The sequence below is a fragment of the Corvus kubaryi genome, unplaced genomic scaffold (assembly GCF_017639235.1).
Source record: "Corvus kubaryi isolate FWS band 111438036 unplaced genomic scaffold, C.kubaryi_AGA036_p1.0 130, whole genome shotgun sequence".
In the NCBI taxonomy this organism is placed as follows: Eukaryota; Metazoa; Chordata; class Aves; order Passeriformes; family Corvidae; genus Corvus; species Corvus kubaryi.
This window is the reverse complement of record NW_024580665.1, coordinates 1,410,193-1,430,295: the sequence shown is the minus strand read 5'-3', so window position 1 is coordinate 1,430,295 and position 20,103 is coordinate 1,410,193. Positions and strand designations below refer to the sequence as shown.

At 40.2% G+C, this 20,103-nt stretch overlaps 1 protein-coding gene across 9 annotated transcripts in view; it reads left to right on the top strand.

Annotated features, from left to right (window-relative positions):
* Positions 1-20,103, top strand: part of KIAA1210 (KIAA1210 ortholog) — a 54,364-nt gene that overhangs the window by 27,966 nt on the left and 6,295 nt on the right. For 5 of the 9 annotated variants that reach the window (XM_042028010.1, XM_042027996.1, XM_042027979.1 and 2 more), the window contains exons 2-9: positions 2,555-2,631; positions 7,154-7,322; positions 11,623-11,752; positions 14,174-14,332; positions 14,907-14,972; positions 16,438-16,650; positions 17,138-17,240; positions 18,014-19,612. In XM_042028010.1, the coding sequence (XP_041883944.1) occupies positions 2,565-2,631; positions 7,154-7,322; positions 11,623-11,752; positions 14,174-14,332; positions 14,907-14,972; positions 16,438-16,650; positions 17,138-17,240; positions 18,014-19,612 (2,506 nt within the window). In that variant the 5' untranslated portion in view covers positions 2,555-2,564. The other 4 variants (XM_042028025.1, XM_042028018.1, XM_042028036.1 and 1 more) reach the window with 4 other exon arrangements.

Genomic DNA, 20,103 nt, shown 5'->3' with positions numbered 1-20,103 from the left:
TAACTGTTCTCTGTAAAGTACAACTCACTGCCACCAGAATTTGAAGTCTAAATGCCATCTAATTGCTAACTCTCCTCCAGGTATGTCATCAGGTTTTTAATGATGGAACTTCCACTTTGCTGGTGGAATATATACATTGTATATTATATGGGGTTTTTTCCCTGTAATTCAACTACTTGCTAACTCAAAGCTTGAGAAAATCTGTGATGTTCAGTTCACTGGAAAAAGATGATACTGTGTTGAGGTATACAAAGGCTCCAAACCATTAGGTCCTAAGTGGGGCACCCTTGTAGTTGACACTTGAGCTCCAAGTGCCCCAGAGAACTCGGCTATAAAATTGAGTTAATGCTGGAGCTGATTTGACTGTGAAGAAACTGCCTCAGAGCTGAACTGCTTTGCAGTTGTAGTTCTACTTGTAAAAAAGATATACCAATTGGAAATATATGCTTGCAGTTATAATAAACACTGCAGTCAAAATATCTTCAAAGGCTGGAAGGATTCAGAGTGAGCAGCTGAGATGATTGAGGGATTAAAATAAACGTTGAACTGGTGCAAACAAAGCTAGATCTGAAAGCATCAATTTTCTCTTGCTTTGGTTTAATTGAAGGTGGGTAAAGCAGAAGTTAGAGGTCTAAATGAGCCAAATGCCAGGTCCACTCACATTCTGTGAAAATAAACTCAAGTCTGGAGACTTATCAGTTTGTCCTTGTAAATTTGTTGAATGCCTTCTCAATATTTTATTTCAAATGCATTTTGAAATTAGATTTTTCCCTCAAAAATCTAATGCAGTATGCGTGGTGCATAAAGTTGAGAGGAAAAATTGGAACCAAATTTCTTTTTAATATAAAGAAATAATCTATAAGAAAGTCTACTGACAGCTACTTTAAAGAAAGTACGCAGAAAATGTGAACTTTTTCATAGATAATTGATGAGACGTGGGGGAAAAATGGATAGAAGTTGAATGGTTATATCATCCAGAAGGAAACTTAGAAATCTTATTTTTTTATTGCTTGTCAATATTCTCTGACAATTGTCTCAAGAACAAGTTTGTGTATCTCAGTTAGGAAAGGTGTAATCAGTCCTGGTTGTTGCAATGACCTTTTAATTGATTTTTAACAAGTTGAAGTGAGATTATTTGGAACTACATTGTGTTAATGCTCTCCTGTGCCTAGTGCTCCCAGGGGATCTGTTTGTTTGCACTTTGCTTCTCTTTTATACCTCCCCCATTCCTCCCCACAGTTCAGCAGCTTGGCAGTTTACATGTCTGTGTGGCCAGTGCAGGGAATGCTTACTCCATGGCCTCTTTTTTCACTGGAGCCCTGCCTGTTTTACCTCCATGAGCTGCTCCTTTCTTTTTTCTGACAGACACCTCTGCCTCTGAGTTTGTGCACCTTATCTTTAAGGCTGTCTGAGGATGTGGGCACATAGAAAGGTCCCAGTGGTTTTGGGCATGACAGATTTTAGAGTATGTAGGTGATACAGAAGAAATGGAAGAGTTTAGTGATTGGCCAAGTTAATATAGAATCATATTCTTGTTTGCTGTTGAGATACTTGACTTGGTTGTATTGTTACACTGCTTAGAGGTGGAAAATTGTTAGATGTGATCTATGCAGAAAAGGAAGCAGGATTTGGTTGTAAAGATTTCTTACTCTGAGTCCTGACAGTGTATGGGAACCTCTAATTATATAAAAGTATCCCTGAAGTATCTTCCATAATGAAGGATAGTATTTATGAGCTGCCCTGCTAAGCTGTCGCGTTTCCATTGTTGCTTGACATTTGTACTGTAACTCTTGTGGTCTGCTGCTTCATTCCTTTGTCTGTGACAGACACCCATTTAGGAATCTTGGAAAATACAAAGTGGAGCCAGTTAACATTGAATGATCTTAAAACTAGGCTGATCTTTTGTTTTCAGCGGGGAGGAAGATGATGCCATCAGCTAATTTGGTTGATCAATAGTCCTGCTGGCGATAAGGTTTCAGAGCTTGTGGTTAAAAGCTGATTGCACTGGATCCAAAATAAATTTGATCTATTGGTTTCCACAAATGTAGCATAGCCCAGAATGATGTTTCAGTGCTGATGCTTAACTGGTTTTAATAATGCTGACAGACTAGACTGGTGCCTGCTGTGAGGACACTGTGTAATGCATGAACCCTGGCCAGCTGAGCACTTACTTATATTTTTTACAGTAGCATGGAGCTGTCACTCTCTAGCAAAGGTTCATTATTCTAAGACTGGGAAGCATTACAGTGTTTGCTGAGCAAGTGTAATGACATCTTTCCTGAAAGCAAACTTTGATTCTGGTATCCTAAAAAGGGAGAGGGACTGGAAACGATTAGACTGGATTGTTAGTTGTGGCTGGAGAAATAAGTGTTACTGGAAAACAAAAAGTTCTGTGGCCAAAGTGCAAAAAAGTGTGCAAGCCATGTTTGTGATAACCATACAGGCATGCAGTTTCAGAAAGGCTTCAGCTGTGTTTGTTCTTCATGGTGGGTGGGACCATATTCTGCTGGGGAGATGGACTAAAACTTAACTGATGCTTTATTCTCTATTTCAGTGACTATATAATGGCTACGGGACCCACAGAGGTCACACAGTCACCTGAAACTGGAGACACAGTTGAAGAGTGCACAGGTAAGCAGTTTTTCTCTGAATGTAAAGCTCATAGTGGAGTATGTAGTGACTTGTTCTGCAGTGTTGTTTTTTTGGGGCTCCTTTTGTAGTGTAAAGAAAATTCCGTGTGTCTTTGTCAGCTGTCAGTATTACGGAAAAAATGTTTTAATGTGCAATACTGGAGCAACATAGCCTGTTGGAGGGGTGTTAGAGCTTGAAGGGCTGATTTTTGTGCCTGTGTTGATAGATCCTGCAGGGGTGGGAGGTGAGCCTGTTAACAAGCCTCTGTATGTGAGAGCTGTGTCGGTACCCCCAGCAGCCTCTTTATTTCTCTGCTTCTGGCCACAGGCAGCCATTTGTTACTTATTCTTTAATCTGCTGGCATGGTCTGATGCAAACAGTGTGAGGGGATGGAATAATAGGCAAGAAAGGAAAATAGCTTACTTATGCTAGAGACTTGTCTACATTAAAGGATATCCCCTTTGCCAGTTTGAATATGAGCAATAGCATGATGTCTGAAGCATCTCTGGAGAAGTGGCTGTCACACCATCTGATTTTTCTCTCTTTTCTTTGGCTAATGTTTTGCAATCATCTTAAATGTTTGTGTTTCAAAGGTCATCTTGCTTTATCCTTTAGAAATAGATTTGCCACTATCAAAATATTGTTGGAAGAGATAAGCAAATGGCAAAGAGACTGTTAGTTGAACTCTGCTTGGCAGATGGATAGAGGTAAAGAAAGTGTAGTGATAGATGCTCAGCAGTGTCTGGTTTCTTAGCTTTATAATCTAGTTTGTCCCACAGTCTAGTGCTATCCTGGCAAATTGGTAAACTTGTGTGAAGCCCATGCATGAAAATTTTGTACTCGGGTTCACTAGAAGATTCAGAAAAGAGATCAAATTCTGACCCAGGTGTTAGGAAAAGCAGGAGATGGCTCATGATGTAAAGTGTCGGCTCTAAATCCACCAGGAATATTTTTGAACCTGAATGAACATAATTTTAAATAGTTAAAGGCTGCTGCGCTGTTGCAGAGGTGTTCAGGAGACACTTGGCTGGACCTGGATGAAGCCATTTTAGAATCTTCTGTTTACTTCCAATGTAATGGAGGATTGCCTCACCTCTCCCTCTTCGTAACTGGCTCATGAGGTAAAGGCTCTAGGAGGCTAAAATCCCCATCCTTCACAGTCCAGTCAATTAGACTGATTTCTTAAGGTTTGCCTTATTGTCTGTAGTACAAGGCTTCCAGTGCATGCTGCTCCTTCTTGATGGCAGGAACCAGATCGCTGTCCAAAAATTGTTAGCACCCAGTGTTAGTGGTACTGAATTCCATTATTTTATTGCCTGTCTGCCAATATCTGGTATTTTTTATGAAGCTAGAATCATGACATTGTCTGAGAATCTTGTCTATGGGTTGGGATTTTTTTTCAGATATTTTTAATGTTGAAATTGTCTAGTCCTTGGATTTGAGGGAAAAAAAGATAGAAAATATGTCCTGGCTGCATCTTAGGAAGTCAGAGACCATAGAAGATCCCCAAATGAATGGTTTAGTTTAAATATGATCATTGACCACCCAAATTAGATGTTCCCTATGCTTTTTACAGTTTCAATTTTTGCACTGGAGGAAGTATCCTTTTCTTTTGTATCATGTTATAGGGAAGAACCACTCAAAGAGCAGAAAGTCATGAGTTAATTATCTCTGTGCACAAGAGACACAATGAAATAGGCAGTATACACGCAGTAAAAAATACAGAATACACAAACTTTACAGAGAAAGGAAAATGCTTATTCCTGCTCCTTTTCTGTTACAATTGGCTAAAACATAGCATAAGTAACTAATTTTTGGGAAGGCTTTTCCTTTTTAGGGCAGTAGCCTAGAAATTTAGTATTTTATTTTTAATGCCATAAAACTGAAGACTGGCAACTATAAGATTTCAAAAATCGCCAGTAGATGAAGGGGAGATAGGCATAGTTGTTTGAGCTTGGATTTTTGTAATGCAATGAATTTTTTTCCATTTTAAGTGTTAATGTCCCCTTGTATTTTATTAGTTCAAGTATCATTGAGCATTCTACCAATATAGTGTTATGTTGGGCTGCTTCAAGTGCACTGAGATGTAGGCACCTTTAGCTTAAAGGTGGCCTCCTTTTAGGGGTAATAAATTAGAGTCTCGAGAAGGCATTGAAGTAACTGCTGTGTCTGCATCAGATACTCTCTGTTGCACAATGATACAAGTGTTGTCCCATGCCAGCTGAAGTTGGCTTGTTGGTGTTTGGACATCCTTTTTGTAGCCTCCATTCTAAAGTTAGCACCACTTCTGATCTAGACAAGTATTTGGAATAGTACCTTGGCAATGTTTGCTTTTGTGGCAAGACTTACGTCTGTTTCTCTTAAACATCCTCAGGATCACTTCTTTTTTGTTATTGTGTTGTGGGTTTTTTGGTGTGGTTTTGGTTTTTGTTTTTTTTTTTTCACACTCTCCTGGTTTTCTGGAAATACCAGCATCTAATTAAGCTTGTCAGTAATGCTTGCACTAGAATCTAGCTTGCTTTTTGTCTGTACAGCTGACAGTTCACCAGTGTACATGACCAATGTACATGTCCTTTTTTCTGATTTAGATAGTTTTTGAGTTGAAGAGCTCTTTGCCTGTCTCAAAGTTTGCCATTTCATTCTTTGTGTCATTGACTGTGTTAGCAGACACTGCAGAATTGATAATTTTGGGGAACTGCTTTCATTAAACTTGTTAAACTTTTGTTTTGCCTATCTAGGATAAAGCAGATCAGCTTTGACAAGTTTCCTGGAAGAATACCATACACATTGTCTAATTGCTGATATGAAAGACAGGAATGGTCAGGAAGTGTTTCTAAAGACTCTGAAGCGCACTCAACATGCTTGTTTTACTTGAGAGGCTCTGTGTGCTTGCTGTGTGACCTGTCGTCTCTTGCCAGTTCTTGCTATGGGTGCAGCATGAAACTCACTGAGCCCTGTGGGAGTCTTAAATCCCAAACCCTTGGGATTAGCTCTGTTGTCTGGGCCACAGCAATACAACCTGTGTGTTTTCTGTGACTGTCTCATTCACTTATTGCCTGATAAGCAGTAGTGGAAGATAAAAAGGCCTTCCACTGATAAACCCTCCCTAGGAGCAGCCACATCCCATTGTTATTGACATGAGTGGGACTCCAGTGATAGTTCACTGTACATGGTTTGAAAGATACTTTGGTCTCAGAAACAGCCCAGGTCACTTGAAAAGCAGCATGCAGATCTTTGGTGGCTCTGCACAGGGGTAGCCATGTCACCAGGCTGTGCCGGACACTGTGGCAGTGTCCTTGTGTGTCCTGATGTGTGGTGCTGGCACTGGGCTGGAGAGCAGGGAGGAGACAGGGGGAGTAGGTCTCAGTATCATTGTTTATTTCTCAATGTGGCCACTGTCTGATGCAGCTGTGTGGTGGCACAGTTTCAGCCCAGATAAGGCCCACTGGTAGAGATCCGTACACGTACAGGGCACATGTTGAGACAGAGCATCACCGACTAAATCATTGCTAGGAGAAGACAATAATTGTGTTGAAATAATGCCTTGCTTATGAAGGAATCCTCCAGCTGTGGGCATGTATTATGCCAACTGCTGTAAAGTATTAATTGAACAATGAAGTTGGCTCAGATATGCAATGATGTTATTGCTCTGCGTATGTATTTAAGTCAATCACAGGGGTCTTAGTACAATAGTTCGGCCCAAACCACTCAAAGTGGCCCCTCAGTGTAAGGATCAGGGACAAAATGCTGTATTTGTGTGCTGAAAGAAAATATGCATAAGAATGTTAAAGTATCTTAGATTATTTAAAATAAAAGATCAGTGATGTTTCATGGTGGGGTTTTTTTTTTTCTTTTTGTATTTTCATTTGGACTGTGGAAAATCTGAAACCAAATTAACAGTTTTCCAATTGTGTTCTTAGGGCTGCTATGTTTGGGGCTTTCGTGTCCTGCAAGACAATGTCTTAATTAAAGTTTGCTCCTTTGTCCCTGGAGGGATTGATTTTATTTTGGGACAGTTGTTTAATGTGGAAACAAGTATTTTGGTTTTAGAGTTTATAAATTCTTTTTCCAGTTTCAATCTTTTTGCCAATGTTGCATGTGCTTCAGGTGTTGTCTCCTTAGAGCACTGAGTAAAGAGTAAGCAGAACTAAACCAAACTAAGTAAAAACGTTAATAGCTAAAGACATTGACAGCAATTTTTATTGAAAATATACAAAGTATGATCACTGTTCAGTTGTAGATAGATACATTTTGTATATAAGGTTTATTTTTGCATAGACTGGAACCTAGGTAGGCACCACTATTGTCAGCTTAGTGCCAGTGTTGCTTTATAGGAACCAAATGTAAGAATTGAAGCTTCACCTTTCACTGGACTCCAGCACTGAATTATTTACAAAGGAAGTGACTAAAACTGAATGGACTGCTCTAGCTTTGAGGCTTCCTCAAGAATTTAAGAGATAACATTACCCAAGCTAAGCAATACCCCCAGCTTTCATAAATTTTCTTTTTTTTCATGTTGCAGGAAAGAAAAAATCCAAATTTCAGACTTTCAAGAACTTCTTTGCCAAGAAGAAAAGGAAAGAGCCTCCGCCTCCCAGGGGAGAGAGTAATTTAAAACCCTGCCAGTCCAGCAGTGATGTCAGCGTTGCTGTGCTCGACACTACTGCACTTCATTCACCAAAGGAGGCTGGGTAAGCTGGCAGGGAAGGAAAATAAATAAAAGTGGACCTCTCACAGCAGTAGGATGAAAGCATGAGTTGGCCCCTTAGGAGCAACCTCTGTCCAAATTTGTGCAAAACAAGCCCTAATGCTGATGAAGGAATTCCAGGAATTTCCTCTTTCTTGAAGTGCTTGAAGAGTCAGCCTGGAAAGGAGGGGGAGAGCAGCTGGGGGCAGGGGTGATCCAGCTTAGTCTAAAACTGCAGACAGCCCACATTGCTTTGATTGGCTTTAGTGTTTGAAATCTGTCTAGGAAGGTCTGATCAGCAGCAACTTTACAAGAGGATGATGACTGAGTACTGCTAGTACAGAGAAAACTTGTGAAGCTGTGTGGTTGTTTTTCAGCATCAGTGATGCCCTCTCTCATGGCTGCAGTAAAGAGAAAAGTATTTCTGGTATATTATCAATGTGTGATTGCTTCTTTAACTTTCTTACGTAACCCTTTAGGCATAGATAGCAACTGAAGGCCCCTGGTTTTGTGTCAGCTGCCCCTGGAGGGCTGTGCATGTAAGTGAGGTTTGCACGTCCATAAGAGCATTTCTCAGCTCTCTGAATGGTGTAAGTCCAAAACTATGTCCTTTTCTCAGTGTAATACAAGCTATCAGTGTAATACAAGCTATCAGCTTGCACTGCAAACAGGGCTTCACTGATAATCTTCAGATCATCAAACTACAACACCTCCATTGCAAATCTCTAACTGACTCTGGCCTGAATCAACCCTCTGAGCATGGTCACATCTCTTTCCAGGGGTGTCATGGAATGGTATCAGGTAACCTGTAATTTGGCTGTTCTCCAGCTCCCCACCCTCCTCATTCTCCCCTGTTAGCCACTCAGCCAGGCCTCTCTCTGGATTGCTCTAGGCCTTGGGTTGTGGAGCTGTGGACTAACAGCGCTCTGACAAGACACTGGCCGTATCCAATGGTTTGCAGTGTTTTGCTGGAGGAGACATTGGCTGGAGGTGCCACTAGCAGAGGTCATGAATAGGTGACTAGAGTGGGACATGCTGAAATCAACACTGCTGCCAGATGCTTTCTATCATCAAACAAGGCATTTGGTGGAGCTGGACACTGCGTTTCTTTGGTGGAAAACTTGTAGATGTTACTTTCTCATGGGTGCTTGTTCCTCCTTGCCCCACCTTTCCACACTTGCTCTGTGTGTCATGGAAGTAATTTGGGAATGAAGCAACAATCTAACAATCTATAATCTAGCATAACAGTAACAGAATAAGTCACCACACAACCAGTCTCCTGGGGCAAGGGAAATTAGAGTCAGCCCAGTCCAAAAAGCTTAGGAACATCTGAGCTTGCCCCATCAGCCCATAGGAGGGATCTGGCTTAAAATCAGCTGTCTGCTCCAGAGGGACCATGGGTGAGAAGTCTTGCCCTTAACCAAGTAATTCAAGTCCAACTGCTGTTTACCTCAGTGCTATCCTCCAGTGATTATGAACTGTTTTGCAAGATCAGCGATCAGGAAGTAAGTAAAACCCTTCTGTTTTTTACCCTTAGAGATAGGATTAGAGGGACTATCCAAAAAGCTTAGGGATATGTTTGTGCTACTTGAAAACCCTGTGATGTAGCGACTCTGCATGAACACACTTTATAAGTACCTAAAGAGACTGAACTACATAATCCTTTAGAAAACTTGATCCTGAAAGCCACTGGAAATACAACTTGTGAAGGGTTTATAGCAGGACCCTGAGCTTTGCAATTTCTGGCATGCAGAATGTAAAACCCAATTCTAGAACGATGCTGCTGTTTGCTTGTTCTTTAGGCAGAAACACTTGTTTTCTTTTTTCTTCTTTTTTTCTTCTTCTTTTTTTAAAATGTGTGGTAGGCTGACCCTGCTGGACACCAGGTGCCCACCAAAGCTGCTCTGTCACTCCCATCCTCAGCTGGACATGGGAGAGAAAAGTTAATTAGAAGCTTTGTGGATCAAGATAAGGACAGGGAGAGATCACTCACCAGTTGCCATCACTGTTCGTACCCCTGCTTCAAACACTAACAAAAAGTGTGGGGTTGCAGCAACAAGAAATGGAAGATGGCACAAGCCATGATGGGTTTAGGAGCTTTGTGGCTGCCTGTAGAATCCCATCATTTCCTCCATTTTGGTGGGCAGCTTGAATGTTGATAAACATGAATGAATTGAGCATTTGTGTAGGGAAATCAGTGTGGACATACAATGGCTGAAACATCTGGGCTTTAATTAGTGCATCTTTAGCTTCAGCATAAATATAAATATAAATATAAATATAAATATAAATATAAATATAAATATACTGCCTGGAATGACAGGAATATAGACTTGCACATAAGAGACTGACCTGTACTCAAGCTGCAGTTAATTCTATATTTAATCCTATGCCTTTTTGGTGACTGCCAGAAGAAAATACCGTAATTCTCTTGAAAACACATATGATACATATGCAGAGAGAGAAAGAAAGAGGGAGACCTTGTACTGGCAGTTTCAAGAACAAGGAAACCTCAGCTCTTATGGGTAAAGAATTCCCCAGTTAGAAAGGCAAATACATCCTAATGCACATGCATTCTTTTCAATAAATAAAATATGCCGACTAATAGTGAATATACATTACAGTAAATAAAAGCTGCATGACTGTTTTTCTTAATGCAGTAAAATTATGTCTTGCCCATATGGACTACCTCTCATGCTGAAAAGGACTATAAAATTAAGCACAAAAGGATGGGATGACTTCATTAATGATGAAATAAGGCAAATGCCTTGCTTGTGTGTAGAACTGTTGTCCTGTAGACTAACACAGACATTAACCATGACATATAATGGGGGGAAGCACAAACTCTGACCTGTGCTGTGAGAGAAACAGCTCTGATTGCCTTCAACACAAGATAAACTTAGAGAAAATTTATTTTGACCTACTGTGAGACTGTGTATAACTGTAGACTGACTGACTACACCTTTGGGACAACAGAAGGGTTAGTCCAGCAGCTAGAGGAGGTGTGTCTGGAGATGTAAAGAAGGGAGATGGAGAAGGAAAAAGAGTCATTTGTTTGGGGTTTTTTACATGGTGTATTTACTTAATTTTCACAGTCTTTCAGCGCTTTTTCCTAAATAAAGAGAGAATCTATGGTTAGGCAAATAGCAGAGACCTCTTCTATTTGATTTCCTTGCAGAAGAGCTTTGACATACTGAGTTTTTCTTGTCAGAGTTGTGTTCCTAATCATTCTCCGTTCCCCAGAGTCAAACTTTCAGAGGCAAAACATTGCCTGCACAGCATCTGAGCCAAGGAATCCTTGTAATTTGTATTTGTTAATAGTCTGATGGCCAACAATCAGATAATATTCTATGATGTTTTGCAGTCCAAGGCTAGGATGAAATCCTGGTGGAGGCTATCCTTGTTGTCTTTTGGACAAAGTAATGTACAAATAGTGCCTGCCTATGCTGGTGGAACTTGGCTAATAAATTATTTGGATCCTTCCTTGTTGTGCCACTCAAGTGCAAAATTTGCCCTGCAAAACTTAATAGCCCAAGCCCAATCAATCTCAGTTAATTGCAACTCAGTTAGCAGCTGTTGTGGGAACTCATTGCTTCACTGGGCTGAATACCCAATGAGCACAGAAACAGAGCAAGAATGTCTTACCTAGGTACTTTAACCTGGCCATGGATAGGTCTGTAACTGTAGCCATGGACACTTGTCCCATCTACATTTTTTAATACACTTGGGATCTGATCATATTTAGGATACAGGAAAATACAACTGGTTTTATTGCTGGACATGAGAGGATTTGAATCAAGTTTGTTAATATAGCAAAATTAAATGTTCTGCCTATGCAAGAAGGGAAAAACGATCCACCATCTTTGGCAGCTATGACACACACCAGGCTGCAAAAGTTGTATCCTGAATGTCTCATGATAGGCAGACTGCCACCAAAGGAGGACAAGGGACTCCTCTTGTCTCTTTCTGCACTGTAGACCTTTCTCAGGGTGGTTTGCATCCACCTAACTCCTAATATCATACCTAATCACCCTGGGCTCCCTCTCTAGTCCACAGACTGACCTGTGTGTTCAATGCAGATGCTGAGTGTGTCTGCAAAGGGACATCTGCATTTGATCAGCATCCTAAAATGTGTTTCTCCTCCCTTCTGAGTATAAAAGAAGCTAACAGTGACTATCTTAAACATGCACAGATCTGAAGTTAAGCGTGATGCATCCCACCCTGGCCTCTTTGTCGTCCTTCTGCCGTGGTGGTGTGGGTAATGTATCCAGTGCACTGAGCACTTGTCCTTCCTTCCTTTCCAGGCCCAAGGGTAGCATGGGAAACAAAGCCTTGTCCCATGACAGCGTCTTCATTTTTGAGTCTTCACCAGGAAATGTGGCAGGTGACGTCTTGTCTCAGGAAAACATACCTGGAAGAGTGAAAACTTTGCAGGTGAGAACATCATCCCCTCATCAATAGTGCTACTTTGTGTCAGCTGTCTCCCAGGAAACTCTGTTGCTTGATTCCTTTGCTATGTGCCTTAGGATTTTGCTGACTGAAGAGTCCAAAGCCAAATTTGCTACTTTTGGATCTATTCTGCCTCTTGGAAGCTGAATTTTTGAGCAGTCCTGGTGCTTTCAGCCTTGCCCAGGTCTCATAGTGTGTGATGGGGATCCAGTTAATGAACTCTTGGAAACTTTCCTTATTAAGCGTGTCCTCTTCCAATGGGAATTATATTCTTTACTTCGTAACTACTGCTTTTGGGTTAAGGCCATTTATTATATGGTAGCGTGTCCCTTACACTGTTATTCTTTAAATATTATTTGTGTTACTCTTTTTGGCAGTTCTGGCTCAGACATTTTCACTATACATGGTAGTCCAAGTGGCTGTGTAAATGTGTGGGATGATGGATATGTCAGGGTGCTCTGACAGCTTTATTTATATGATTATTATTCTGATCTCTGCCAGCAAAAGATACTGTATTCTGCTGAGTCATTTCCTTCTTCCAAGGCAATACTGAACCCTTCTTGACAGCTCCCTTATGAACTGTTGGTTATATTAATTGCATTTCACTAACTGCCCAGCTTGGAACACTCAGATAAAAGTTTAAGGTTTTTCCAGAGACTGAATACAAATGGTTGATAAAGGAGCCAAAGGTCACTGAAATTCTTCCTCTGCTCAGTGTGAGACTCATGTTGCAAAACACAATCGAGTTACATGTTAAGTAACAAAAGATGCACAGAGGGACTTGTTCCTCTCTAAGACTGCAAAATAGGCTAAGCTGTTTTTTGTATAACAAGAGGAGTAGCAGAAGAAATCATGTTTGTATATTACAGAACATTGTTGGGGAGGAAAAAGCTCTTTTCATGCTATTTGCAGTCCACTGTGCCCTCTCCTCATCCATCATCCTGCATAGTAATGTAATACTGCCAGCACTATTTTTGTAGCTATAGCAGACAGGCTTTTTCTGTGAGCTTGTCAGAATAAAAGCCAAGCACTCATAAAAGCAGTTACTTTCTTAGCAATGTAAATTAACTTCTACCAATAGAAGACAGAATGCAAATTCAGTTACCCTCACAGCACTTTGCTGTCTGCGTGTAATAAATTTAATAAATCTAAGACAGGAATTTCTGAAAAGAGACCGAAGCAAAATTGACTTTCTGTCTTTTACTTCCCGTTAGGTGCACACTTACGTTGTATGCCTTGTCTTGCTCATATATCACGGTATTGCAATATATTGCCCATAAATTGCAAAAGAAAGCTGTTTGAACTGGGGGACCAGTGTTCTGGACATTGTGCTACCCTGTGTGGCAGTTAGATCTATAGGAATTATATTGCAAATGAATCTCGCTGAATAAGAATTGCAGCTATTTAGATATATTTTACAGAGGTGTAAATGAATGCATAGATTGCAGGAAAACACAAAACTAGGTTTAGAATTACCCAGTATGGTTTAATAAGCAAAGAAACAGAAAAAATAAGTCTGTATGTTTATCTTGGGAATATTCTGTTGAGATGTTTTCAGTTGAAGGACAAAATTTGTGTTCAGACCTTGTTTCTATTCCAGCTTTGCCACAGCTGACAGACTTGAGCCAAGAATTTTAGTAATGGTGTTTCCTGAGATCTGAACATTTTTAGTTTGAGGGAACATCTGGCTGCTTGTGAGTTTGCAGACTTTATTTTTCTAGGATCAGGGACTGCCAGAGCATTCTTTTGTGCAATCCTGGAAAAGAATCCCCATACTCCTTTACAAACAAAGTTGTTCTTGGCTGCTGTTACCATTCTTGCTGTAGACACGACCAGGATGTGATGATGGGGAAAATTAATATGCAATTCGTTAGGGTGGACCAGAAATGAAATTAAATTGGTATTGTATAAAAATAGGGTATTGTATAAAAATGGGACAGGGTTGTAACAAGCTCTCAGATTTGGAAGGGCTTTGTGAGGGAAAGGTGACTACTTAAACCTGGGATTGGGAATGCTGACTGGCAATACTTCGTGTGACTAAATACTTAAATTTGTGTGACTGAAGAATTAAATCTAGAATTTTGAAAGTTTTTAATTTAAATGGAGTTAAACTGTAGTAAACTTTCTGGAATGGTGAAATTCCTGTATTCCTTTGGTAACTTACTGAATAAAACTGATTTTGATTTTAATTTTATACCAACACCAGTTTTAATGATGGGTCCTTGATGAATGTCGCTAGATAAAATTTTATTAATGGCTCTTTTCTATAAATGGTCTGTTACTTCAATTTTTTCTGTTTAACTAAAAGATTCTGCATATCTAATAGGAGCATCTGGGTTACAATGTGCAGAACATCCCCTTTTAAATTGTACAATTGAAAGTCTGTTGTCTAAATTTCAACCACAGCTTCAGCTGCAGCAGGACATCAGACTTGGATCACCTCCTCTTGTTATAACTGGGAAAAAACTGGAAGATGCAGGTGCTGTTTCTGAAGATGATGGTTTACCTAGAAGCCCTCCTGAAATGTCAACCCTTCATGAAGTTCTGACAGTTTCACCAAATGAGGTATAATTGTCATGTCACCTTAGTGACCATCCATACAGAAAAGATAAAATCTGCCTGGAGAAAGGGAAGACCTTTTTGCTTGCTTGTGATAAAATGTGATGGTACAGATCAGTTAGAGCCAGAAGAAATTACCTAGGTGGATTGTGGACTTGTCACTCTGAGGTATACCTAGAAAGTGACCCTACAAATACCCTTTCTGGGTACAATTTTCCATGCTTTTATGCAGACCAGGACTGTGATCTCTATCATTGGCAAATGCATGATTTTAGACTTCAGTGAACTTGTGAGAATTTGTAAATCTGATGATTTTAACACAATAACTCAAAAAAACTTTATAAAATATATTGCCTCCTGTGGTCAACCTTTCTGGCGTATCTCAATGCAGAAGAAATCTCCCCTACTTTATGTTTGATGCCAATGAAGAAATTAAACCTACTGTGTAAGGCAGGGACCCAGTGACCCTTCCTTTATTTTTCCTCTTGTGTTTTCTCATAATTAGCACTGGATATCCAGCTCGAGATAGTTCAGTGTGATACTTCCCTTGACTTAACCTCTTCCTTATTTTATCCCACAGTCCTCCAACCCTGTTCAGCGTCATAGCTCTTTGAGTTTAGGTGGGACAGACAGTGAAGATGAACAGGTAAATAGCTCCTTTTCGTGCTAATAAACTTCCCTGAGACATCATGTGTAGAGTCTATATGAAGCCAGTACAGTAATTTTATTTTTTAAAATTTATTCTGCGTATGGTGTATCTTAGGAAACAATTCTTTAAGATTCCAGAGCGTGGCTAATGATACTTAAAATGTACCTCTCAGGGTTTTGAATAAGAAATAATAAGACAGGCAGAAATCTACTGGTAAGTGGTTTTTGTGAACAGCACAGAGGCCGCTCTGTGACACAGTGTGAATCTATAAAGTTACACAAAAAATTGGACCAAGCAAAGCACTTCAGTTCTGCTTCCATGTCAATTCTGCTTCCATGTCCCAGGGCCTCAATACCAAATAATTACACCTTCCCATCAGCTGTGGCTTGTGAGCAGTGCCCTGTATCTCTTTTCTCATGGGAAATGATTGCAGGACCAACCTTTCCTAATGCCAGGTATTCCACAGGAAAGGGTGTGTTTTAATTTGCAGTTTTCTTTGGATGATAAATGACCATGAGAAGCAGCAGGTTCTGCTCTCAGAATAACACAGATCATGACCAGATTGGAAAAATTTGCAGAGGTCATATTTTTTGATGTACCGTGACCGTTTTTGTGGATCAGATGTGAAGATATTTTCATGATCTTTAAAACTTCATCAGCATACATGTTGGAAGTGCTGTGTTATATCCTAAGCTTAAACAAAACTAAGTTGTGAATGCCACGCACAGTGCAATGGCTGTGTGTCACCCAGCTTTATGAATGAAGCTTGTTTGGCACATCTGTGACATTTTACAAATGTTCCAGAAAGTTTTGTCTGCATTTCAAAACAGTAGCAAAACCACTCAAACTTCATGTTTAGGGACTTTTCTACAAACATTTCTGTAAACCCTTTATTTTGATAGCACAATCTAAGGTTACTGCTATTCAGTTCCTGCAAGGCTGAGATCCACATCACTGTCTGGAAGATGGTTCTGGTATACTGAGAAGCCTTTGATTTTCCTGAAAGTGGATATTGTAAGAGAAAAGTGGCTATGGCAGCTTTCTTAGAGATAATGAGGAGCAAGCATCTGTGCTGCTTCTGTGTCTTTTTAATAGTGAATTTCTGCACTGGGTCACACTACTGGGATGAAAAAGCAGCTATACAAATGGCAGCAGTGTCTCCTGCTGGTGTGTGCATATTCTGCAAACGGGTTTGTGGATAAGAACTGGGGTGGGGACAAGCTGAGGCTCTTACTGCAGCAGAGACAGGTATTTCTCCTTCTGTGTTGTGTACAGTTGAACACACAGAATCGAGGATTCTCTATGCAGAGATGACTTCAGGTATGCATTTTAAAATGAGGATTTATGTCCAAAAATACAGCCATTTCAAGCTTCTGAAATGGAATGAGCTAACAAAGGAACTGTTCCAGAGATATAGGGAAGTAAAGCAAAATATATATAGAATTGTATTTGTGTTTTACAGCTACCTTCTGGAGCTTCCTCCAGGCCCATCAGTCCTTTATCCTCTGCCACTCTGGGGACCCCCATTTCACAGGGCAGCAACTTCCTTCCTGTTGATTTTACCATCCCTGCTAGCCCCCTTGGCTGCCTGGACACCTCAGCAGCCAGACACAGGATTGCCATCAACCCTCGGAAACAGAAAGTCTTTACCAACAAGCATCAGCTACCCCTCCAGGTAGGAGTTTTCTAGAAAAGAATCACTGAGCAGAAGGAAATGAGTGTGAGTTTTTAATTATTATTTTAAATATTTTAATTTCTTTTTTTCTCTCCTATCCACTTTTCTTTACTTCTTCTATTGGAAGAAGGGAAAACACCTCTTTTGCACCAACCACCAACCAACCAAAAAAGACTCTGAAAACTTCAATATCATGGAAACTGAAGAAAAGTGCAATTTTTTGTTTTCATTATTTAGCCCAAAATTGTGGGTTATGCTTCATTTGTAAAGACACTCCTGGTGTTTGAAAAGCTAAATGTCAGTTTTAAAGAGGCCTAAGTCTATTTTTACAAGTCTAGCTCTTAACTGGAATAGTACATAGCCACAGTGTTGGTAAATTACAGGGTGGAGGTTTTGTGTTTATGATTTGAATATTTGTAAAAATGCATGTGTATAAAGTACAATTTTTGTGCATGATTCTTTAATTAAAACATCTTCACTTCTTTAGGTGGAACAGCTGGAAAATGAAGCATGTCTTCCTGCAACTCCAGAAAGGAAGAGAAATTCAACAGAATTACTTGAGAGTGACAAACACAAAAGTGACTGGGAAGGTAATGAAGCCATAGGTTTTGCTATTTTGGGTTCTTGAACTCTTCTGCATAACACTGACAGGACCTGTTTGAACTGTAAGTCCTTTCAAACTAGGCATCTTTTGGTTCTATAACATAAAACCAATCCTGGCTGCTAAACTGTTGTGATGAAAAGTCAAGTATTCTCAATAAAGTAATGCTGAAGTGGTGAACTTTGAGGGCAGCATTAAGAAAAACATGAGGTGAAAGCACCATGTTCAGAAGTACCTGTCCTACACAGCTGGCTGGACCTCAGTGAATGTGAAGCTGAGTTCCTAAACACTCAGAAAAACCTTAACCTTGGCATTATATGTTGTGTGTGTCGGGTGACTTTGATTGGCTTGTGTTCACTGGATCTTCCTTTGCTACTTACCAAGAGAGAATTTTCCAGGTCGTTTTAGACGGCTTTTCTAGGCATACACATGAAGAAATGTCTAGGGAAATCTGGCTAGTAGTCTTACAACTAAGGGTATGTGCAGGAAACAGCTGAACAGCAACTAATGTGGTACACCTGAAACAGACAGTAACTTTCAGTCATTCCCTGGATTAAGTATGTTCAAACTAAAACTTTTTTAGTTTCTCACCTGGACAGTCCATTTCTAAATAGGCTCTGAACAGGCTTATTTATCAGTCAGCAGTGCCCAGACATGGGGCATTCATGTTAAAGGACTGCACTACCTGGAATGACTTAGTCATACAGATGGTGTTTGAATTGTAACCTTTAAGTACCCACTCTTCTCCTCTGTTTAATACAGGATTATCAGCCCAGATGGGACATTGTGCAAAGGGAGGTGGTTTTAAGAAGATACCAGGTATAGAAACTCCCACTGATGCTGCCCATGACTCTTATGATTCCACACTTGTGGCAGAAGACCCCTGTGCTTTGCTGCAAGAGAATGGGTGCCTTCCTGATGTGGACCATCGCTACAAAGCAGCCACACTCCTTCTGAGGCCTGAGCCTTCTCCAGTGAACCTGGAAGAACACCACAGAGCAAAAGTGTCGTACTCTGCAGCTGGGTCTGCTAATGAATTGAAAGTACTTCAGCAAAGTACCAGTGCTGAAGTACCTGCACTTCCAGAATTGCAACAACTTGAAGGAGAAGCTGTTGTGTCTCCAGACATACCAGCAGTTGACTTGTTTAGCAGTGGTGTGGAAACAGTGGGCAGGGATATATTGCCAGATGTTGCACAGACTTCCTCAGTAAATTCTGTGGATCCAAATATTAAAGCCCAGGAAAAGGGGGATCCACTGTTTACTGGCAAAGAGGAACTCTGCTTTGGTACTACTGAGAATCATTCCAACCATGCTGTCTCAGATACTGCACTGAGAACTCCACAGATTGCAGTAGCTGACTCAGAGTCTTGTTCTGACATCAAGACAGTGGCTGTTTTGAGGCCTGAAAAGAGTTCAGTAGCAAAAAATGACAAAGGAACTTGTGAAATTATGGAATTTCAGTTATTCAAGGACAATGTAGAAAAAAAAATAGACACTGCTGCATCTGTCTCAAAAGCAGTTTGTGTGGTACCTTGCAGTAAATTGGAAGTATGTTTTAAAGCAGAAACTGTTCCTGTTTCAAAGGTTAACCAAGGCAGTCAACATGCCAACACATCATACCTTTCTGAAAAACTTTCCATTGGGTGTCTTGCCTCTTCAAGTCTGTCTGGCTTGAAGAGTAATATATCTTCTGATGCTGACAGTAAGGAGTACCAGATAGGCAGTACAGCTTCTCACAGAAGAACAGCAGAAGGCAGTCAATCATCAGATGAAAATGTAAAAAGTCCACTGAAGACTGCTTCTGCTAAACCAGTCAGATTTACCATTGCACCAGCATGGCAAAGATCTCTCTCAGGGGGTTCAAATTCGAAGGAAGATTCCTATTCCAAAAGTTCTCCAACATCCCCCATAAGACCAGAGTTCTTTGAAGGAATGACAAAAGAGCACACACGTTTTGATGCAGTTTTGCAGGAATCAGCAAAAACCAGCTCAGATAGATTTGATCGAGATTGTAAGGATAGAGATCTGCATTTGAATTCTTTTATGGAGTGGGCTGACCATGAAACACAGAACTTGGAGAGCCCATTTGGGGTCAGACTAAGAAGAACATCATCTTTACTAAAATACCAGAATGAAAGTTGTGTAGAGCCTCCAAAGCTGATTCCCTCAGCTTTTCCAATTGCTTCTTTTGCTTCAGTCAAGGAAGATCAGAAATTGATGGACAATGGGAAGCCATCTCCAAGCCTTCCTGTCAGCACAAAATCAGTTGTTAAAAAACCAGATCTCCAAGAGGACAAAAATCCTCCTAAGGCAAGATCAGAAGAAGTGGCAAAAAAGCAAAATAGTCATAAACCTTCAGGTATTTATGCTGTATTTGTATCCAAACATTGTAGAAAACAGTGGTCATGTAAAGAGCCTTGGCAGAGCGGCACAAAAAAAAAAAAAAAATCCTCTTGACTGAGGACCAAGTTCAGCCTTGAGTTCATCAGCATTATAATTTAATTGGCTTGATGATTTGGCCAGTCAAGAGAATTCTTGGTTTATCTTAATGAAGGGTGTGTTTCAGTAAGAATAACAACAGAATAATAGCTTAAGGGCCTCTTAATTTCTGCCATGAGGTATTTGTGCATATAGTTGGAGTTTTAACACAGCTTTTTAAAACTTGCTGCAGTTTTATAGTTAAAAATTCAGACTGCAGCTGCTCAAACCTTAACTAGGAGTTGAATTAGGTGTGATTATTTTTTTTTAACAATGACTTAATTTAAAATATTTAAAAAGTGACAAGGCAGCCTGTATTTTACTGCCTACATGAAAAAATCGTGATTATTGTACTCATTTAATCTGCAGTGG